Raw genomic sequence first — 20,940 nt, 5'->3', positions numbered from 1 at the left:
ACGCCCTCACTCCCCTGCTCCCCTTCCACCTATGCCCTCACTCCCCTGCTCCCCTTCACTTTGCTAGAGTTCAAAACCACTAACCTCAGACACGACATCACAAAGGTAATTCTTTCCCACCTCCTTTCAACAACCTGAATCAGAAGTCAAGAGATTCTCACAAGCTGACCACTTAATCCTGATGGTTTGGCTCAGTATATGCATTTCTTTTGGAACTGATCACTTATGGCATGCAAAGATATTACAAGTAGAATAGTTCCATGAGACAACTAGTGGCCAATCCTGCCGCAAGAATACTGTCGACTTCATCTCATAATGTGAACAGTCAGGAAAGCAACATTTTGGCTCCCACCTTATTAAAAACAAGAGATAGACCTACAATTTAAATACTGAAGGCCCAAGATTCAATGTCAAACATAAAAGCTCATTTACTTCTACTGACATATGCTGTAAAAAGTGTGTTGCAACATTTTTAATTATATTAAAGGAACTTAAGCAGTCAATGTCCAAATGCAGCAAGGTCTGGACAATACCCAGGTTTGTGCTGAAAGTTTAGAAACATTTGTGCCAGACAAATGCTAGGCAGTTACTGTGTCTTATAAGAGACAACCTAACCACTTTACATCTCTATGACACTGCCCCTTGACACTCAATGGCATTATCATCACTGAAGCCCCCATCATCAATATTCTGGGGATTACTCTCGATCAGAAACTCAACTGGACTCATCATACATGAAATTGAGGGGCATGGATGAGGTGAATAGTCAGAGTTCTTTTTCCGAGGGTGGAAATGTCAAATGCTAGGGGGCACAGGTTTAAGGCGAGAGCGGAAAAGTTTAAGTGAGACTTGTGAGGAAAGGTTTTTTTTATATCGAAGGTAGTAGGTGACTGGAATGAGCTACCAGGGTAGGTGGTAGAAACAGATACGTTAGCAAAGTTCAAAAGGGATTTAGACATACACACTAACAGGAAGAAAAATGAGGTATTATGGATCATGTGTAGGCAGATGGGATGCACAGACATGTGGGCTGAAGAGCCTGTTCCTGTGTTGTACTGCTGGACGTTCTGTAAAGATAGAGGCTACAAGAGCAGGTCAGAGACTAAGAATACTGCAGTGGGTAACTCACCTCCTGACTCCCCAAAGCCTGTCCATCATCTACAAGGCACAAGTCAGGGATGTGACCGAATACTCCTCACTTGGCTCCTCACAAGCTCAACAACATTCAAAAAGTCTGACACCATCCAGGATAAAGCAGCTCACTTGATTAGCACCACATTCACAAATATCCACCTCCTCCATCACAGACACTCAGTTGCAGCAGCGTGCACTATCTACAAGATGCATTGCAGGAATTCACCAAAGATCCTTAGACAGCACCTTCCAAACCCACAACCACCTCCATCTAGAAGGACAAGGGTAGATATATGAGAACACCACAACCTGCATTTCCCATCATGCCACTCACCATCCTAAATTGAAAATATATGACTGTTCCTTCACTGCTGCTGGGTCAAAATACTCAAAGTCCCTCCCTAAAGGCATTGTGGATCAACCTGCAGCATGTGGGCTGCAGCAGCTCACCACCACCTTCTCAAGGGCAATTTGGGATGGTCGATAAATGTTGGCCCAGCCAGTGATACCCACATCTGACAAGTGAACCAAAACAAATCTAACAACATTCTGGGGATTACAACTGACCAGAAACTGAAATGGACCAACGATATGTCTTCAAGGAGGCAGTGGGTAAGTAGTTGCATCACTGGACTAGCAATCCAGATCTCTCAGCCAAATCCCATCATGGCAGATGGTAAAATGTGATTTAATTTTGAAAATCTGAAACTAGGAACTGGCCTAATGGCGATCATTGTCAATTGTCATAAAAACACATCTGGTTCACAAATGCCCTTTAGGTTAGGAAATCTACCATCCTTATCTAGTCTGGCTAAATGTGACTTCAGACACATAACAATGGGATTGACTCTTAACAGTCCTCTAGGCAATTAGAGACAGGCAATAAATGCCGGCCTAGCTAGCAATCTGTGAATGGATTTTTTTTAAGAAGTGGCTGCAAGAGCAGGTCAACGGCTAGGAATGCTGCAGCTACTCATCTTCTGACTACCCCATCCATCTTCTACAGCGGACAAGTCAGGAGTGTGATGGAATGCTCCCCACTTGCCTGGATGAATGCAGTCTCAATAACACTCGAGAAGGCATTGCACAGGACAAAGCAGCCTGCTTGATTATTTGTGGATGTGGTGCCATTCACTCCCTAAACCGCTGATTTCCTCTACTGTGGAAATTCAACAAGGCTCCTTCAACATCATTTTCCAAACCCACAATCACTACCATCTAGAAAGACACGGGCAGCAGTTACATGGCAACACCACCAGGTTCATGATCCCCTCCAACATCTTGATTTAGAAACATATTGCCATTCCTTCAGTGCCTTTGGCTACCTCTCCAATGGCAATGTGGGCCTACTGACATTAAATGGACTACAATGGTTCAAGAAGCAGGCTCACCACCACCTTCAAAAAGGCAACCAGCGATAGGCAATAAATGCTGGCCCAGGTAGCAACACCAACATCGAAAAAAAACAACACATAGACATCAGCTGTTTCCACAATTGCACTGGTAGTCCTTGTGGTTTTCTTTGTCAACATGATAGGATCTGCATTATTCGGAATCCTGTTTGATTTGCATATCTATGTGTTTGCTCCCTTGCTTTTCTCTGATAAAGTTATAAATTCCCTCTCTTCCTATCTAGTGCCTCACCTTCTGTTGCAGTGATGTACTGTGAGAAAAATCATCTGCTCATGTTTACAAGAATCTGCTGGTGCAGAAATGAAGAGCTATGATGATTTTTTCAGGTGATGGTGGTGATGTCCTCACCCTGTCATGTAAAACTGTAGCTCGGATTGTTGGGTGGTAGCACAGTTCAGTGACCACTTCCTTAGTTCCTGACTAAAGTGGAGGTGGTAATGTTCCATTATTGCTTTTCATTCTAGTTGTGAGGGCAAACTTTGCAACCATTGTTTGATCTAATTATTGCTTCGAGTGCATAATTCATGTTCGTATCAATTTATCACTTATTGAAGCTTTGCGTGGATGTACTTCAAAGACATTAAATGCTCTATTACCTCTAAACAAAAATAAAACTGAAAAATCTAAGAGGGGCTTCAACATTTATGCAGAACTATCAGAAATCCACCCAGACCTATTCTTCAGCTCTTTTTCACCCCAGAGTCCAGCAATTGTTTCCATGTATGAATCCAATTTTTTTTTTTGAAAGTTGCTCATGAATTTGCCTCCATCACCTTTTCAGGCAGTCTATTCCAGATCACGACAACTCAAGTGTGTAAAATAATTTACGTTTTTTTTTGGCTCTTTTTCCAAACTGTCCTCTTGATGATGGAAACAGTTTATCTCGATCCTCAATAAAAAAAAACCCTCGTAATCTTGAACATCTCTATTAAATCTTCCTTTCACACTAACAGTCTCAGATGCACTCTCTATTGATTGTCTAGTATGGGTGTACTCGTGCATGTATCAGAGTATGCCATTCGTTAGTGTGACTAGCTGATTCACATCATGCTGTGTTGGAGATGCAGGCCCAGTTGGGACATCCATATCACACTGCAGCTCCTCGACCACTGTTGATGCTATTCAAAAATTATCACCATAGAACTTCCAGCTGAGGTGCTTTGGACAACGTTTGCTGTGACAGATGAAGCTACTGTGTTGATTGCTACAAGAGGATATTGCGAAGATTCTGGATTCTAAAGGAAATTATGCCAAATTTTAGCAAGAAGATTAGCAGCGTCTGAAAGTCTGTCGGCAGAAAACCTGTATTCAGTACTGGGGGATTTCATTGCAGTCTCTCTCAGGCTATGATATGACAGGGACATGGAACGGAGAGGAACCCACACAGATGGTTGATGGTGATGGTAGGGGAGGGGGGATTCAACACATTGCCAATCTTTCCTAAGGTTTTTATCTCATCCTTGCATTGATAAATAAAAATGCATAATTTAAAAATATCCTGTCAAATTTTATTTTGATATTTTTACAAGTTAATTTAAAAAAAGTTTTCCAAAATTCATTTCTGACTTCATTTGACACCCGTAATGTGAAACTATGTTTTGTGGTCTCAGAATCCTATACCTTAACAACTGAACTATGTCAGAATGAAATTCTCCACTCCTATAAAATACTGTATCAACATCTATCACGTGCCCCGATATTTGTCATGCTCTGCTCCAGGCACTAAAACCATAAACAGACAAACTTTCTTCAGCCCCCATGTTCCGGAATCAGCTTCACAGCCCTCTGCTGATTTCCCTCCTTTGACACTTCATTCAATAAGTCTACACCCTTTCTGCCTTTAAGATCCCTGGGAAACGGAGGATAAAAAAACCTGCTGCTTAAAACACTCCCTTGTATTAACAAAGAATTACTTAAGTCCCACAATTGCACAACTGCAAGAATCTTTAGTAGGCATATGGTGTGTTAGTTTTTATTAGTAGAGAGATTGAGTTTCGGAACCATGAGGTCATGCTGCAGCTGTAGAGAACTCTGGTGCGGCCGCACTTGGAGTATTGTGTACAGTTCTGGTCACCGCATTATAGGAAAGACGTGGAAGCTTTGGAAAGGTTTCAGAGGAGATTTACTCGGATGTTGCCTGGCCTGGAGGGAAGGTCTTATAAAGAAAGGATAAGAGACTTGAGGCTGATTTCATTGGAGCGAAGAAGGTTGAGAGGTGACTTAAATGAGACATATAACATAATCAGAAGGTTAGATAGGGTGGACAGTGAGAGCCTTTTTCCTCAGATGGTGATGGCGAGCATGAGGGGACATAACTTTAAATTGAGGGGTGATAGATTTAGGACAGATGTCAGAGGTAGTTTCTTTACTCAGAGTAGTTGGGGTGTGGCCCGCACTGCCTACAACAGTAGTAGACTCGCCAACTTTAAGGGCACTTAAATGGTCAATGGATAAACATATAGATAAAAATAGAATAGTGTAGGATAGATGGGCTTCAGATTGGTTTCACAGGTCAGCACAAATCCGAGAGCTGAAGGGCCTGTACTGCACTGTAATGTTCTATGTTCTAACATTTGGAGAGAAGCACTGCAAATTGCAACACAACTAAGTCCCTACAGCACACATTACATCATCTCATACTAACTTACTAATGTATTAGTTGCTTCAGTCAACGTACCTTATCTATTTAATCCATTACATGGTTTACTTTTTGGACTCCACCAGTAGATGCCAGTACAGCTGGTAACAATTAAGGGTTTTGAATGAAAAAGGGTCCACGTACAATTTTTAAAAAGAAAGTTGACATGGAGTAAAGACCAATAAGAGATCTTTTAAAGCTGTGGCACTCACATTCCTTCATTCACAATCAAAACATTCGGATTAAAATCTTAAATGCGTACATCATAACTTATTTCATCTCACGTAGAATCACATTTCATCTAAAGTTTTAGCTAAGATACAAAGTGAAAGAACAAACAGCAAACCCATTTACTGAAGTTAACCTTTGCATGTGCAATGAAATACTGGAGATCTTGATTTGCAGAAATTAACTTACTGAAAATAATTAATTCTGTAGCCAACAGCATTTACATATACATACTTATCTGGTTTCAGATCTCGGTGTACAATTCCATAATTGTGCAGATATTCCAAAGCAAGGACTGTCTCTGCAAAATACATTCTTGCCATGTCAACTGGTAAGGGGCCCATATTTTTCAATAGTGTAGCACAATCTCCACCTATAAATTCACAAACAATTATTTTTCACCTACCAAAGATTTAATTGTTTAGAACTCTATATTGAGAAAGAATAGGTCTTGCCAGAAACAAAAGCTAATTTTAATTAAAAGTGAGTACATTACCTTCTACATATTCCATCACCATACACAAATGGCGCTTGGTTTCAAAGGAACAGTACATGCTAACAACAAATGGATTTTCTGCAAATGTCAGGATATCCCTCTCTACAAACGCTTGTTGGATCTGATTTCTAAGGATTAAGTTCTGTTTGTTTATTTTCTTCATCGCAAATCTTTGTTTGGTTTCCTTGTGACGAACCAAATACACAGCTCTGAAGAAATAGAAGGAACAGTTAGTCCTTAAGTTTGTACATCACTGTTAGAACTATCTAATGTCAGGGCAGTTAGATGATTCAATTGGGAAAGGAATACAATTCCCAAGAAATAAATGAATATGGCTCATTACACTTTTGAAATCTGAAGTACTCCGATGCAATCAAAATAATGGCAAGCTGTCTGCTGATGTTTTGTCCCAACCTCGTTCCAGAGGTTTAGATCATAGACTTCCTTGGATTGGTCCACATTTGTGAATAAAGTACTACAGCTACTGCCATCTGGCAGGATGGCTGACCATGTGACTTCCTGCCATCAGGATTTACAGGCTAGCAATCAACCTGCTTGGCCACATTACCAACGCAGCTTCCTTGGCCAAAAGGCTTGGCAGGGGTCTCAAACCCAGAGCTTCTGGTCCAGAGATAGAGATGCCATCCACAGCATCACAAAAGCCCATAATGATATAATGAATTCAATTAACCAAGCTGCAGATGGTAAGCATTTTTTATTTAAAATTCCACGATTTTCAACTCAGGATGCAAAGTTCAGTAATATTTTAACTATTAAAAGGGACACTGATGTCCTTACTGAAACCGTGCAGTGTCAACTCACAATAATCTTCGGGAATCATAAAATGAACACTCTCCCTTTTGAGGCTAACGACTTACTGTTGCAAGCAGGGTACACAATGATTTTTATATGACATGGAATGGAAATGGAAGGGAGTTGACCTTAACTACAACACTCACCCGTAGGCTCCATTACTGATCAGCTTCATGGTCTCAAAGTCAATTTCACGTGGTTTTCGCCTCCCCTGAACTGAAGGACTAAAGGTCTGCAAAGGACGAAAGAATTCCACTTTATACTTGTGAAAGAGTTATGGTATCAGAAGGCTCTTTAAGTACAGTATTTATCTCCATTTCTGCAGAACTATTTCCTTACTTTTAGTGGTTTTTCATCTGTGCCAATCTAACAGAACATTATCCAACATCAAGTAGGCTTTTCTTCAAAAGTTAATTCAGTTAATATTTTTCAAACAAAGTCTATTTTAAGTGACAAATTGTTAGATTCATCAAATAGAGTTAACATTGAAAAAGTGTGTCTGAATTTCAATGAGTTTTTTTGTAAATGGTTAAAGAGAGGGACATCAGTGCAGTTCAAAAAGGAGGGATTGAACTGAACCCATGGGCAAGACCGATCAGTCAGAAACTTAGAGCAAAGCTTTCCCCTTTCTAGAGGTGCAAAGAGGAGGAAATAATTGGGCAATAAAAAGAGAAAATGTTGGAGAAATTCAGCAGGTCTGGCAGCATCTCTGGAGAGAGAAAGGAAAGTTAACATTTCGTGTCCAGTGACCCTTCTTCCAAACAATGGGCAAGTTGGCCCTGGTGAGATATTCCCCACTCTTTCATTATTTAAGTGTAGGGTGAGTAGGTCCATTTGGGATTTTCTTGAGTCACTAGCAATTAAGGCCCATAAGTGGTCTATTAATAACCATTTAACAGCTACAACTTGTCACCTCCCTGATTACTGGCCTTTCTGACAGGCAAGAGAAGCAGCGAGAGACCCAGCCGAGAAACCAGAGCACCGGCCTATCAGGTTGGGATGGAGACAATTAGAGGTATTTATGGAGGGGTAAAGGAATTCCTACTGAAAGCCAAAGCCTCACTGCTTCCAAACCTGCCTTTTCCAACAAGAAAATAAATATCACTTACTTTCTTGCTGCTGAATCCCACAGGAGTAGGCTTCACCCAGTGGTCCACAGGACCCAGAAGCTGCCTCTGATTGGCTGATAGCTTCTCTGAGGTTTCAGAATGCCAGTATCAAGATCTGTGATAGGTCAAAATACCAAACCTGGCTCACCTGTCATTCCTCAATGAGCTGTTTGGCGCATGATTTCTTGAATTATACTGACAGTGGAAGGGGCCAAATAATCACTACCTCACACAATTTAAGTGAAAATGGAATAATCATACCTTCAATCTTTGATGTGTTTATTTGCTTATTTTCTTGCCCTAACCTGAGGTACTGGAGATGACAATTTATATACATACATCCAAACATATCAATTAACAGAACTAGGACATTTATTCTTCAAGTCTATTCTACTATCCAAAAGGAACACAGTCAATCTGTTTGCGTTCCAAACTCAATATTCCCATATACCTCTAGTAATCTTTGATTTCATTTCCGAACAAGAATCTCACTACCTTCACATTAAAAGTATTGAAAAATGCTCCCTCCAATGCCTTCTGAGGTAGAGAGTTCCAAAGTCTCTCAGACAAAACCCTTCCCATCAATTCTGTACCAAAAGGCAACATTTAATTTTACAATAGTGACCCATACTTTTGAACTTAAAAGGAACTTCCAACTTCACCTTGTCAAGGCCACTCAGGATCTTGCAGACGTCAATCAAATCACCCTTCATTCTTCTAAGCTCCAATGGAAGTAAGTCCAACCTCCAACTATCATCATAGCACAACGCCTATCTTCCAGATATTCATCTGGATCAGACTGATACAAATCTTCTTTGAACTATCTCTAATGCACTTACATCCTTTGTTAAATAAAGGAGATAAAATCTGCACAGAGTAGTCAAGATGAACTCTCACCAAAGCCCGGCATAATTGAAACATAATATTGTTAATTTTGTTTTAAAACAGAAATTACTAGCAACATTCAGCAGGTCTGGCAGCATCTGCAGGAAGATAGCAGTGTTAATATTTTCAGTGTAAACTCTTCATCGGGATCACTGTCCTACTGCCAAGGCATTTTACCCGTTCTGATCAAGAGTCACCGGACTCAAAACATTAACCGTGCATTCTGCCCACAGATGCTGCCAGACCTGCTGAGAATCACCAGCAATTTCTGTTTTTGTTTTGGATCTCCAGCGCATCTGTGTGGTTCTTTGTTTTATTTCACTTTATATTTTACGTTCAAGTCCTCTTGCATTCCATTAGCCCCATCCACTTGCTTTACCTGCAAACTAACTGTTTGTGACTCATGTACAAGAACACCTAGATCCTGCTGCACCTCAGAATTTTGTAATCATTCTGATTAAGTAATTTTTTTATTCTTCACATTTTCCAATATTATATTCCATCTGACAGACTTTTGCCCACTACTCCACCCTCATCCTTGTTATTTGATCTTCAAAACATACTTTCCTCCACATTTGTGTGTCATCTTCAAATTCAGCCACAATACCTTCAATCCTCTCATCTAAGTAATTGATATACAGTGCAACAGTTGAGGGTTCTGCGCAGACCTCTCCAGGATCCCATTCCCAGTCTGAACAAAGACCTATTTATGCAAGCTCTGTTTTCTACCAGTCAGCCAGCAAATCTTCTAACCATTCTAGTACAGGAAACTTCAGTTTAACCAGCACTCTTGGTAAGCCAGCAACAATTATATATCTCAAATACCGGAAGTTTACTGTATTATTGTGATCTCCTAGAGGTCAGATGATGGTGCGTGAGAAGGCTCCCTGCCAGCAAGTTTTATTTAAGGCTAACTAAAATTAAGTGATTTATGCTGTAAATAATGTACAACAGTGACGTGTATTTCCCCTGCATTGTATTTCAATTATTTATAGTGTGTGTTTTTACACTGATTATGTGGTCCTCTTGATTATTCTGAGTATTTGACCAACCTACATACTCATAGATGCTGGTTAATAAAAAAAAGCTATATCTTAAACCTATACCAGAGTCAATCTATTATGTGACACCTTGTCAAATGTCTTCTGGAAATCCAAATACAGTGTATTAATAGACTTCCCTTTATCCACACGATGCGGGTCAATCTTCAATGATTCCAATAAATTGGTTAAAGACAATTTCACTTACACAAAACTACGTTGAAACTTTCAAGGTAATCGGGAAAAATCGAAGTGTCCAATTATAACCTCTTTAATGATTCCCCATGACATATATAAAGCTAATGGGGGTATTTTGTCCCTGTTTTCTGCTTCACCACCTTCTTGAACAGGGGGATTTACATTTGTTACTTTCCAGTCTGATGGAACTTTTCCAAAATAAGTCTACTTTAAATCTTGTTAGTGATTGAAGCTAAGTGTGTAATCAGAACACTTGAATCTGTCGCCAATAGTAACTTCACGGCAGAACAACTACAATAGATATAAATAAAACAAATAAATACAAAATGTGTGCCACACAGGGATTCGCATCAATATATCTTATGAAAACAAAATTCTTGAGTACCTCTTCTTCTGGAGATGCACTCGATGTAAACTTGACAGACAGGGCTGAATATTTCTCAGTTGAGAGGTGAGGGGCTGGTAACATGGTGGGGAAGGATCAAGAGAGAGGAGTAAAGATATTGCCTTGGCAAATTACCAATGGCAAGAGGGAACCATAGCACCAGAGAGTCAACTAAGCCACTTAAGGGTCTAATTAAATGGCCCTTCCCTCTTCCCCCAATCCTACTGACAGAGGGTACAATCAATTTTTATCAGTGTTTAAGAATTATCTCCTGTTTTTATTTTACAAAATAGATGAACAAATGTTTTTACAAGAACTATCTGTATGAAGGAGGTAGTGACTATCGTACTGGGAATATAAACAAAGTCTTATTCAAATTAAAACAATTCAAGACCTGGCATTACTAGATAGAAATCAGATCAGACAGGTTCGATCATTTGAATCAGGCAAGGCTGTGGGGTGGAATTGTACTGTCAATAAAACCAGCCTTATTCTTCAGATGACAATAAACTTGAATTCTCACCATTTAGCTCCAGGAAGTGACCCTTAACTAGACCTAGACTGGACTCCCCTGGGTGGGAGGTGAAACAGCATGGCTGGCCAGCCAGTTTCTCTGCTTCAACCAACATCTTCTCCCCATCCCAGGTCATCTTTGCAGAGAAGGGATCGCTAACATGGTTCCACAAGGGTAACTTTCAGCCAATTAAAGGAATTCAACAGGAATTTACTCCCATCAGTGGTGGCTACTTCGGAATTTGAAACTTTGGAGAGAGGGTACCACTTTTTTGAAGTGCCCTTTACCTTACTGCACTATCACCACAGCCTGCTGCTCCCTTCATGCTGAGAGGTCTCTGACTGGCCCTCCAAGTTTAAAAACATACCCATCACCCTTAACTGGATGGAAAGGCCACCCTTTTGCACCAAATGCTAGGCCGTGGTAAAATACAGTGTGGCAGTCAGAAATCCATGGGTAAAAACCCGTTATGTGCACCTGACATCCCACTGCTCAAAAGCAGAAATCGGTTTCTGCACAGTGGATTCAGAGTTTGAGATTAGAAAGAATTCATGGTTTTGGTAGGCACGCTCGTATTAGAAATGTTTCAGAGAACATCTCTGGAACACACACACTAAACAACCCCATCGTCCTATGGCCGAACACTTCAACTCCCCCTCCCCCTCTGGCAAGGACATGCAAATCCTCGGCCTCCTCTAATGCCAAATTCTAGCCACCTAATGCCTGGAGGAAGAACCCCTCATCTTCCGCCTTGGGATCCTCAACCTCTTTGGGCCCCCCTCACATTCCTGATGAAGAGCTTGTGCTCGAAATGTTGACTCTCCAGCTCCTCGGATGCTGCCTGACCAGCTGTGCTTCTCCAGCACCACACTTTTTGAGTCTGATCTCCAGCATCTGCGGTCCTCACTTTCTCCCATGATATTCTAGCAGCAAAATCTCTCCACATCTGTCTTAAATGGGCAACCTCTTATATTTAAATGACCCCTACTTCGATACCGTGAGCGGCACAGTGGCACAGTGGTTAGCACTGCTGCCTCACAGTGCCAGAGACCCAGGTTCAATTCCCGCCTCGGGCATCTGTCTGTGTGGAGTTTGCACGTTCTCCCTGTGTCTGCGTGGGTTTCTTCCAGGTGTTCTGGTTTCCTCCCACAGTCCAAAGCTGTGCAGGTCAGGTGAATTGGCCATGCTAAATTGCCCATAGTGTTAGGTGAAAGGGTAAATGTAGGGGAATGGGTCTGGGTGGGTTACTCTTCGGAGGGTCGGTGTGGACTTGTAGGGCCGAAGGGCCTGTTTCCACACTAAGTAATCTAATCGCTACAAGATGCACCTTGTCAATGCCCCTCAGCATCTTACATAGTCCAATCATGTCACTCTCACTCTTCTAAATTCTAGCATTACAAGCTGAGCTTGTTCAACCTTTCTGCATGAAATGATCTGCCTATTGCATATATTAATCAAGTAAACCCCAGTGCATTTACATCCTTCCTTCAATCAGGAAACCAATTCTGCGTACTTATAATCCCAAGTGATGTTAGTACTGGACAAGTCAGATCCCAGACTGAAATTTGGCTTGTAGATGATAGTTTGTTTTATTTTTAAATAAGATGGTCTTTTACTGAAATAGAAGCACACAATGTTGCAGATTTGTTTTTAACCATAGAACAAAAGTTCATTACGCAAAAGGAGATTAAATAAAACAAGCAAAGATATTTACATCTATTTCAATCTGCAAGATTTCAAAACACAGTAAAAATATAATTGTATCTATCCCAAAACCATCACAATTCTTCTATCCCAAAACCATTATACCAGAGAGTCTGATTTTGTATCACATCTATAGTTTGACTTAACCTGTTTCTTTCATAACAAAGTCTTCAGAGTTTAGCAGCCTGTTCCCTCATTAGTCACATAACTGATTTTAGACTTCGTAACTACGAATAATTCCTTCATTCTTCTAACCAAACATATCTGGTCTGGAGATTTCTAACTAAAACCCTTGCACTGTGGTAACCTATTTCCTAATGATTCTAAATTAATTCCTTTCCCTGGGAGAAACCATTTCACACACCTAGCTTAAACCAGGACTTCTGCAAAGTGACAAAAAATACTCTCCAAACTAAGGATTTTCCCCTAAGCAAAATAAGCAGTTATAACTTTTTGATCCTTTTAAACAAAAATCAAGCTAATGTCCCTCAATATTTACTTTGCCTGTTCATTACCTCCACCCATGCGAACAAACCACTATTTTGGCCCAGGAACACACACTTCCATACTAATGTTTTAAAAAAGGCTCCAGAAATACTGGCAAGCTAATCACGAAACCCTCTCATACACACAGACCAAAATCCACATGCCCCTAGTTCAAAATCCAACTCTGAAATAAATGATATATATAAATCACGCTCCTTACATCACAACACAGTGCTACAGATGTTGTCTCACCAACATACAGTATAACTGAAGAATAACCACCCTACTTTTGTATTCATTTACTCTCAATTAATAATATCATTGTACTTGCTTTCTTAATTACTTGCTGTACCTTCGTATTAAACTTTGCGAGTCATGCACTATATGATCCAGATTCTTCTGTATCTCATATCTCTATAATTTCTATTTCGATAGTAAAATATTCAGACACTTCACTGTTTCTTTTCTTTTTTCTCTGCCAAAATGGCGAATTTCATACTTTTGTGGTCTTTTTCCACTCACTTAACCTGCCTATAATCACAGGAGCTCCCTTATTTCCTGTTCACAATTTACTTCTCTTTCATCATCTGAACCTATCTTGTGTGGTAAACCAGGAGTCACATTTCGAAGGATAGCCACTTCAAAACCTGAATAATTGCATAAATTATAGATTAAATTAAAGATAGTTTTAGGTCTTAACAACATACAAGGAATGTTGACAAATTGCAGAAGTCTAGAGATTTATACTGTTCATATGTGTGAAGAGCAGTATGGCAAATATACTTACACCCACTGAGTCATCAGTTTCAGGAGTTTCTGCTGTTCCACTATCATAGCTAGCCAACTGGGCCATTTCTTTTGAGAAAGAAAAATGTTACTCATTAGGGAGAATAACAGTTGATTGAAGGGGAAAGGCCACTCATTAAAATTAACCGAAAGCAATACATATTATAAAGCATGTTGCTAAAGACTGTAATTTTCCTTGATAGCTTAATGTTATTCTGCAGGTGACCAGAAGTTTTATTTGCTCTATTTTTCTTTTACTAATCTCACTCTTATTCATTCCAATTATAACAAATTCTGTAGTTTGCTATATCTAGATTAACTATGTAATCTACTACAGTTCCATTTAGCGCTTGGTACAGCAACCTGTCTTTCTCCATGCTGTTTGGGATCGTTTTACCTGATTTCAGTAATTATTTGAGAGCTTTAAATTGTTCGCAACTCAAAGCAATTGCTAGTAACTGATACAATGCTCAAATTGAACAATGGGTCAATGATGTAGCTACAATGACTGCTGAGCCTTTTAGCACACATTTGTGAACCAGCCGAGCATCTGTCCTTTATACTCAAACAAACTATTTCTCAAGACCCATGATACAAAATCTGCTGATAACAACACAAAAATAAAACTTCCTTCTGGAGAACCCATCTGTGCTGCAGTCACTGGTGCCTAATAGGTTACACATCTATTTATTTTAATGGTCAACAGGAAGAAAAATTGAATTTATCCGGCACCATCTCCTAACAGCAGTGTGATCAAGCATGCAGCTTGCAGGAGCAATTGATCTTAAAAGAACAGTAGACAACTGAATTGGCTAAAGTGTCTTAAAGAATTTAACATACTTCAGATCCCACAATTTGCCATAAGATACTAGAGATGCAGAAACATTTGTTTAATTAGATGGGTTCCAATTAGATGCTCAAATGCCTTTTTAATGACTGTTTTTAATGTGCAAATGTTGCTGCATTTGGGGCTTAATAGAGCAGCAAGGCAAGTAAAAATGAGTGTCACTGATGGTCATACTGTGCCAAATGAACAGGGCGAGAACGAATTAACGTGGAGCAGATGCATGGTACCTGAGCAAGGATAAGAAGGCTTTAAATAACATGTACAGCCTCCTAAATACATATTCTGCCAGAAAGCGCTTCTGTTATTAGTTATATGCTAATTTATTCATAACTCAACAGCAACGTGAATAAATAATGCTTTCTTTGCTTTCATAAACACATTTGCACTTTGTTACATCCACTGCAAAATGAATGCTTTTTGTTTAGTGATATTGTCAAGAAATTATGTTTCACAGCAGGTACTGGGTATGGAAGAACATAAGCTTTATTGGGAGAACATTGCAAAAACATCCCTAAAATATAACCGTGCTTTAAAATAAATCTTCCAGGATACAAAATTTCCCAAAGCATAAATTCAAATTATTTTTGACTAACTATTGATTGCTTATTCAATACTTTCAAAAATGATTGTTTAAAATATTTAACATGATGAAAAGCATCAAAATGTACCTGAGCAAACTCTTAATGATCTTTTTACAAGGATAATTTTAAATTAGTCACTTTTAAGATTTGTTAGAAGTAAATCACTTTTAAAATCCATAAAATGCAAGAATCATTGATCATAGAGCAATTATTTCTCATACCTAATTGCCCTTAAAGTAGTGATGGTAAGTTGTCACCTTGAACCACCACAGTTCTTGGTACATAGCTTTGCCTGCAATTCTTTCAGGAAGAGAGATTTTGACCCAGTGATAGTGAAGGAACAGCAAGATTGTTCCAAATCAGGATGCTATGTGGTGTGCAGGTGGTGGCATTGTCTCCTAAGTGATAGAGGTTACAGGTTTGGAAGGTGCTGTTGAAGAAGCCATGGTGAATCGCTGCAACATACTGTGCAGATAGTATATGTAATGCCACTCTGTGTCAGTAGTGAAGAGAGTGAATGTTGTTTTCTAGATATGCCAGAAGTATTATATCATTGCTACAATTTTCTTCTAGTTTTTATTCCATACATGACTAAGCACTTGGTGAAGAAAAATCTAATTTGCAAGTAGCACAGTTAAAATGATCACTCACCCTCTAAGGGATCTCTAGTAAGGCCCAACTGACTGATAATATAACGGGGAATATCGGATTTAATGCCTTGTCCTTCTTTAGCATGACCTTCTGCTGCTTCCAACAAGTGATAGAACTCCTCAGGATCAAATTCCTGGAATAATAACATTTACCTCAGTCAATGCTTTAATTTCTTCTAATACCTTCAATTTTTTCCTCTGTGCAAAGTTTACAGGAACAGATTGCAAAAATGTCACTGTGCCTCAAAAACAAACTTTCTAGGTCAATAGATACATTAAATCATAATCTCAAAATATTTCTCTTGCACATCAACTGTTACAATCAGCTAGCTCAAATGTATATTGTTCATCCCTGCATAAATAATTTTCAAATGCATCGTATACTCATATGATAAATTGTTTACATGGATTATGGTCTCTATAGTCTTGCTTCTGATTGTGCACATGATCTCGATTTTGTCCATTTGCCAAATGCATATCTTTATTTTGTAAAGAAGCACTTACAAGACATTCCAACAATCGAGCTGGACGAGCAATGATGATCAGTAATTTCCTGACCAATTGATCAATGACTGCTAGTTCATTACTTTCAGAACGCTTGTGAGCCTAGACAGAGAGAAAGGAATAATGAGTACAATATTTTAATAATTTGTGCATAAGAACCATTATTGGAATAAAATTCTAAACTACTTTTCAAATGAACCAAATATATGAACAATTTTCAGTACTTCATCCCCCATTTAAAAAATCTCCAAAACAATTTTCCCCACATTAAAGCTAAATTACAACTGCTTGCATTGTCAATCATTCCACTATAAAAAATCATTAAAGACCCGAGGCTTGGAAACTTGATTAGCATTCCATTACAACACAATTAATACAATATCTCGCCAACAATACTGATGGCATGATGCATAAGTCAGTTATAAAAGCAAGTTGAATATTTAACCCCTCAAGCCTGTGTCAATACATAATAAAATCATGGTTGATCTGTGACCTAACTTCACTTAGCCCAGCTCCATTTTCAGTAGAATTTGGTCAACTAAAATTGGTCAATCTCAGATTTAAATGAACAACTGATCTAGCATCAATCACTCTCTCTCCCTAGTTTGGCAGTTCCATATTACATGGGGTTATCACAATACAGGTTGATCACTCTCCATCGTTCCTTGGGTTTGGCGGGTGGTTTTACTGCTGAGTGGCTTTCTTCCCGTTAAGCAGTTCCGCGTCTGGGCACAGTAGGAATCTACTGCCCTTCATTTCAGGACTGAAGCGCCTCTTCTCTGCTGCCATCTAGTATACTTGCACCATTGACTGGGGTCTTCTAAGCCAACAAATCCTGGAGCACTTGAGACACTCCCACTGCGCCACTTGGGCACCAATTTCGCATCAACTCCGATTTGTAAACAAGATTCCCAAACTTCCATCACTGTTCACATGCAAAAAGATTTCCTAATTTCAGTCCTACAATGCTTAAGCTGTCATCCTTGACTTCCCATTCAGAGGAAATACTTTCTATCTACCCGGTTTGCCATACTAACATTCTAAATTCTATAATTCCTAACTGTAATCTCATTATTTCATATTAATCTCATTATTTCACATTAATCACATTACTTCACCTTCAGAGACCAGGCATCAATCTGGTAAATCATGAAAGACCACTTGCTTTCTTCTACATGGGTAGAAATAGAGGAAGAACTAATTAAGAGACTGTGACAGCACTTTATTCAGTAAAAGGAAACTGGGATAGCCATTGATAATAGTCCTTAATTATTTTAATAACTAGTTGTTGCACGCTAGTGTCTACTGATGTGATTTTTAATGTTAAGCAGTACTGGTAATATTGAAGTATTACAGCTGAGCGATAATTTGTCAATAATCACTGTTGTATTTAAAATCTACAAAGTCTTTACAGCAACATTATGGAGATGATTGTAATAAACATAGGAATGGAGAAAAATATTACAGGCACCATGACAGCAAAATATATTTTCACTTTCATTGTATCTCCTGGGAAATCAAAACATTTAAAATGAAGATTTCAAGTTTCTGTTTTGGTACTGAAAATAAAAATCAAGGTTACAGGGTCTCAAGATGACATTTTTTTGACCACTTATTATTCTTTGCTCATTTGCTTTGCTGTTTAGATGCTTAAACGCAGTGTGAAGAGAAGACTAAGGTCACTAGATACACTGCTCTGTCTTTCACCTTACAAAGCACAACTGTCCAAATACTGAGTCATTATAGCTACTGACTTTTAGACATCCCCCTTGTCAATCTTCTTATACTGACAAAGTGGTAGATGAAGATTAAAATTATTTAATCAGAGTCCCTGGAGTCGACCTTTCACTTTCTTGAAGAAAGCTGACCGCTACACAATAGTTTTGGTATGAAAACATTATTAGACTCTGTTGGCCTAATAAGAATGAAGACTGGAATTTAATGATACAGCAACATAATTTAGGTTTCCTTTAAATTATTTGACCAGTGTACATTTTATCCCACTCAATTTACAAAGGCAACCCGAAATACATTTTAGTTTTCATCCATAAAAAAAATCAGAAGCCTTGTTGAGCTTTTATACACATCAAAAGGACTGTGTCAAGAAGATGTGGTTTCCACTCAAATTATGGTAGCATTGGCCATTTTAAGTGAAAGATAAGTTGAAACCCTATAACTGGAAGGACTCCACAACCATCAAGATGGTGGGCAGACATAATTCTAGAATTCCTGCTACATTGCCAGAGCCAGCAATTTTCATGAAATTGCGCTAAGGGTGAGAGTAGCAAGTGCACACACTACACTTATGACCTGGCCGGCTCCACTGGTGGAAGGCATCCCCGAAAACACCTCATCCCTCAATTTTCTTGCCAGTTTCTCCAACACTCAAGGCCCTTCAGAAAACTAGTGTAACATTATCTGGATTTTGGATTCTTTTGAAGGGTAAATTCACAATGTCTTGACCTGTATCCATTCCACGCTACTTTATTCGGACTCAGTAAAAATCCACATCACCCTCATCCATTACCATGACCCCTTATGCTGTCCATGTCAACTCATATCCACACAGCCACTCGGAGTGGGATAAAATGTACGCTGGTCAAATAATTTAAAGGAAACCTAAATTATGTTGCTGTATCAAATTGTCCATGTTAACTCCATGCCAACTCATGGCCTTTCCATCTGGTGTACGCTATGTATATAACCAAGGAGCCAAATAATAACAATGGCAAATGAGGAAGTGTTGTGAAAAATACACACCCAATCTTAAATCACCTTTTGAAAAAACAAAATTGCTGTTCCTTCAATCTTATACAATTGTCACTGAGACAGACCATTAAAGTGCCCATTACAGGGGCTTCTTTCAATTTTGCCAAATTAAACATTGAGACATTGACATATCATCACAGAAAAAATAAATGATTGCTTTAAGATGTCTGCCAAGCAAAATCAACAAATCAGTTCAGTTGCTGAAACAGAGCTGGGAGGGGTGAGAGTGGTTTGCAATTACTTTGCTGTGCTATGTGGAAAAGGCAGGGCAGTGGTACTAGGTGAAATGCTTCTCCAGAGAGCCAGCACAGATATAAGATGACAAATGGCCTCCTTACGTGCAGCAAACTATTCTATCACAGTTTCTCTATTAAGTAATGTAATGTTAGAAGGAAAAGAATCCACCAGAGCATTCAACACAACAAAGTTTGGTCACAAACACCATCAAGTGTGCAAACTGCTACTCTTTTAGTTGTTAAAGGTATAATATAAATGCAAGCTGTTCTTGGTTGAGGGATGTCTTATACAGATAAACAGTAAACTACTGAACAGCCTAGATGGGCTACTGAGCAAAACAACAATCTCAAAACTTCCATCTTTAAATCCATTACTCTATGCTGAAAAGAAACCCAGAATAAACTAATCTAAATCAAAGATTCAATTCAGTCTATTTAAGTAAACAAATGTGCAGAATTTAAGAACTCAAATTAATAATTCTTTTCTATCTGCTTTTTATGATCAGAGATGGATTGATTTGACCTATGAAGACAAATAGCCAAGTCCAGATTAATAAGTTAGTTCTTTAAAAATCGGAATTTGAACACGCCATTTACTTGGGATGCACAATTTGCTGCTCTCCTTTATTTTCTTTAGCATTCTGCTCTCCACAGCTGGATAAGTATCTTCTGTCATTACTTAATGAGCTAAATGACTGTTCAGTCGTTCAGAAAGCACAAAATGAGCATTATATCAGGTGGATCCCGATTGGTCAGGTTTCTACTGGTGAGGCAATTAGCAGAAAACGCAAGTAATCAGCAATTCGACTTAGAGTTCTCTCTGTTCCAAGGAAAATAATCCCATTCTGTCCAGTTTCTCTTCCTAGCTAAATTGCTTCAGCCCTGGCAAATCACCCTGTGCCCTCTCATGGTGACCAGAAGTGTGCACACTACTCCACTGTGGCCTAACTAACATTAGATCCAGCACTGTGTGGTAACCTCTTTGCATTTGTATTCAACACCTTGAGCAATATGCCCATACGCCTTGGGCTTTTGTGCCACAGTGGTAATGTCCCTACCTCTGAGTCAGGATGCCTAGGCTCATCCCATCTGCTCCAGAGGCAATATAATGACATCGCTGAGCAGGTTGATTGGAAAATATCTCTCCTATCCCTTCTTAACCACTTTATCAAACTGCTGCCTTCAAGAAACTATGGGCATGCACACAAAAGTGCCTCTATCTTCTGTACCTCCTAGGGCCCTGTCATTCAACGTGTACTCCCTTTTCTTGTTAGTCCTCCTAAAATGCATTGTCTTATTCTCTTCAGGACTAAATTCCAATTGCCAGTGTTCAGCTCATCTGACCAGCCTGTCTATATTGCCCTGTAATCTAAGGTTTCCCACCACACCAGTTTACTGCACCGCCAATTTTAATTTCGTGTGTGTGTGTGTGTGTGTGTGTGTGTGTGGGTGGATTGCTGATCTTACCTCCTACATTCATGTCTACATCATTAATGTATCCAACAAACAGAAAGGGACCTAGCA

At 39.2% G+C, this 20,940-nt stretch overlaps 1 protein-coding gene across 13 annotated transcripts in view; it reads right to left on the bottom strand.

Annotated features, from left to right (window-relative positions):
* Positions 1–20,940, bottom strand: part of LOC122558001 (microtubule-associated serine/threonine-protein kinase 4-like) — a 485,329-nt gene that overhangs the window by 56,992 nt on the left and 407,397 nt on the right. For all 13 annotated transcript variants that reach the window (XM_043706318.1, XM_043706336.1, XM_043706326.1 and 10 more), the window contains 6 exons: positions 16,412–16,513; positions 15,909–16,041; positions 13,831–13,898; positions 6,869–6,954; positions 5,910–6,118; positions 5,648–5,786 (listed from right to left, as the gene is read on the bottom strand). In XM_043706318.1, the coding sequence (XP_043562253.1) occupies positions 5,648–5,786; positions 5,910–6,118; positions 6,869–6,954; positions 13,831–13,898; positions 15,909–16,041; positions 16,412–16,513 (737 nt within the window). The remainder of the gene's footprint in view (positions 1–5,647; positions 5,787–5,909; positions 6,119–6,868; positions 6,955–13,830; positions 13,899–15,908; positions 16,042–16,411; positions 16,514–20,940) is intronic.

The sequence above is a fragment of the Chiloscyllium plagiosum genome, chromosome 2, assembly GCF_004010195.1.
Source record: "Chiloscyllium plagiosum isolate BGI_BamShark_2017 chromosome 2, ASM401019v2, whole genome shotgun sequence".
NCBI classification, from domain to species: Eukaryota; Metazoa; Chordata; class Chondrichthyes; order Orectolobiformes; family Hemiscylliidae; genus Chiloscyllium; species Chiloscyllium plagiosum.
This window is presented reverse-complemented; position numbering and strand designations above follow the sequence as displayed.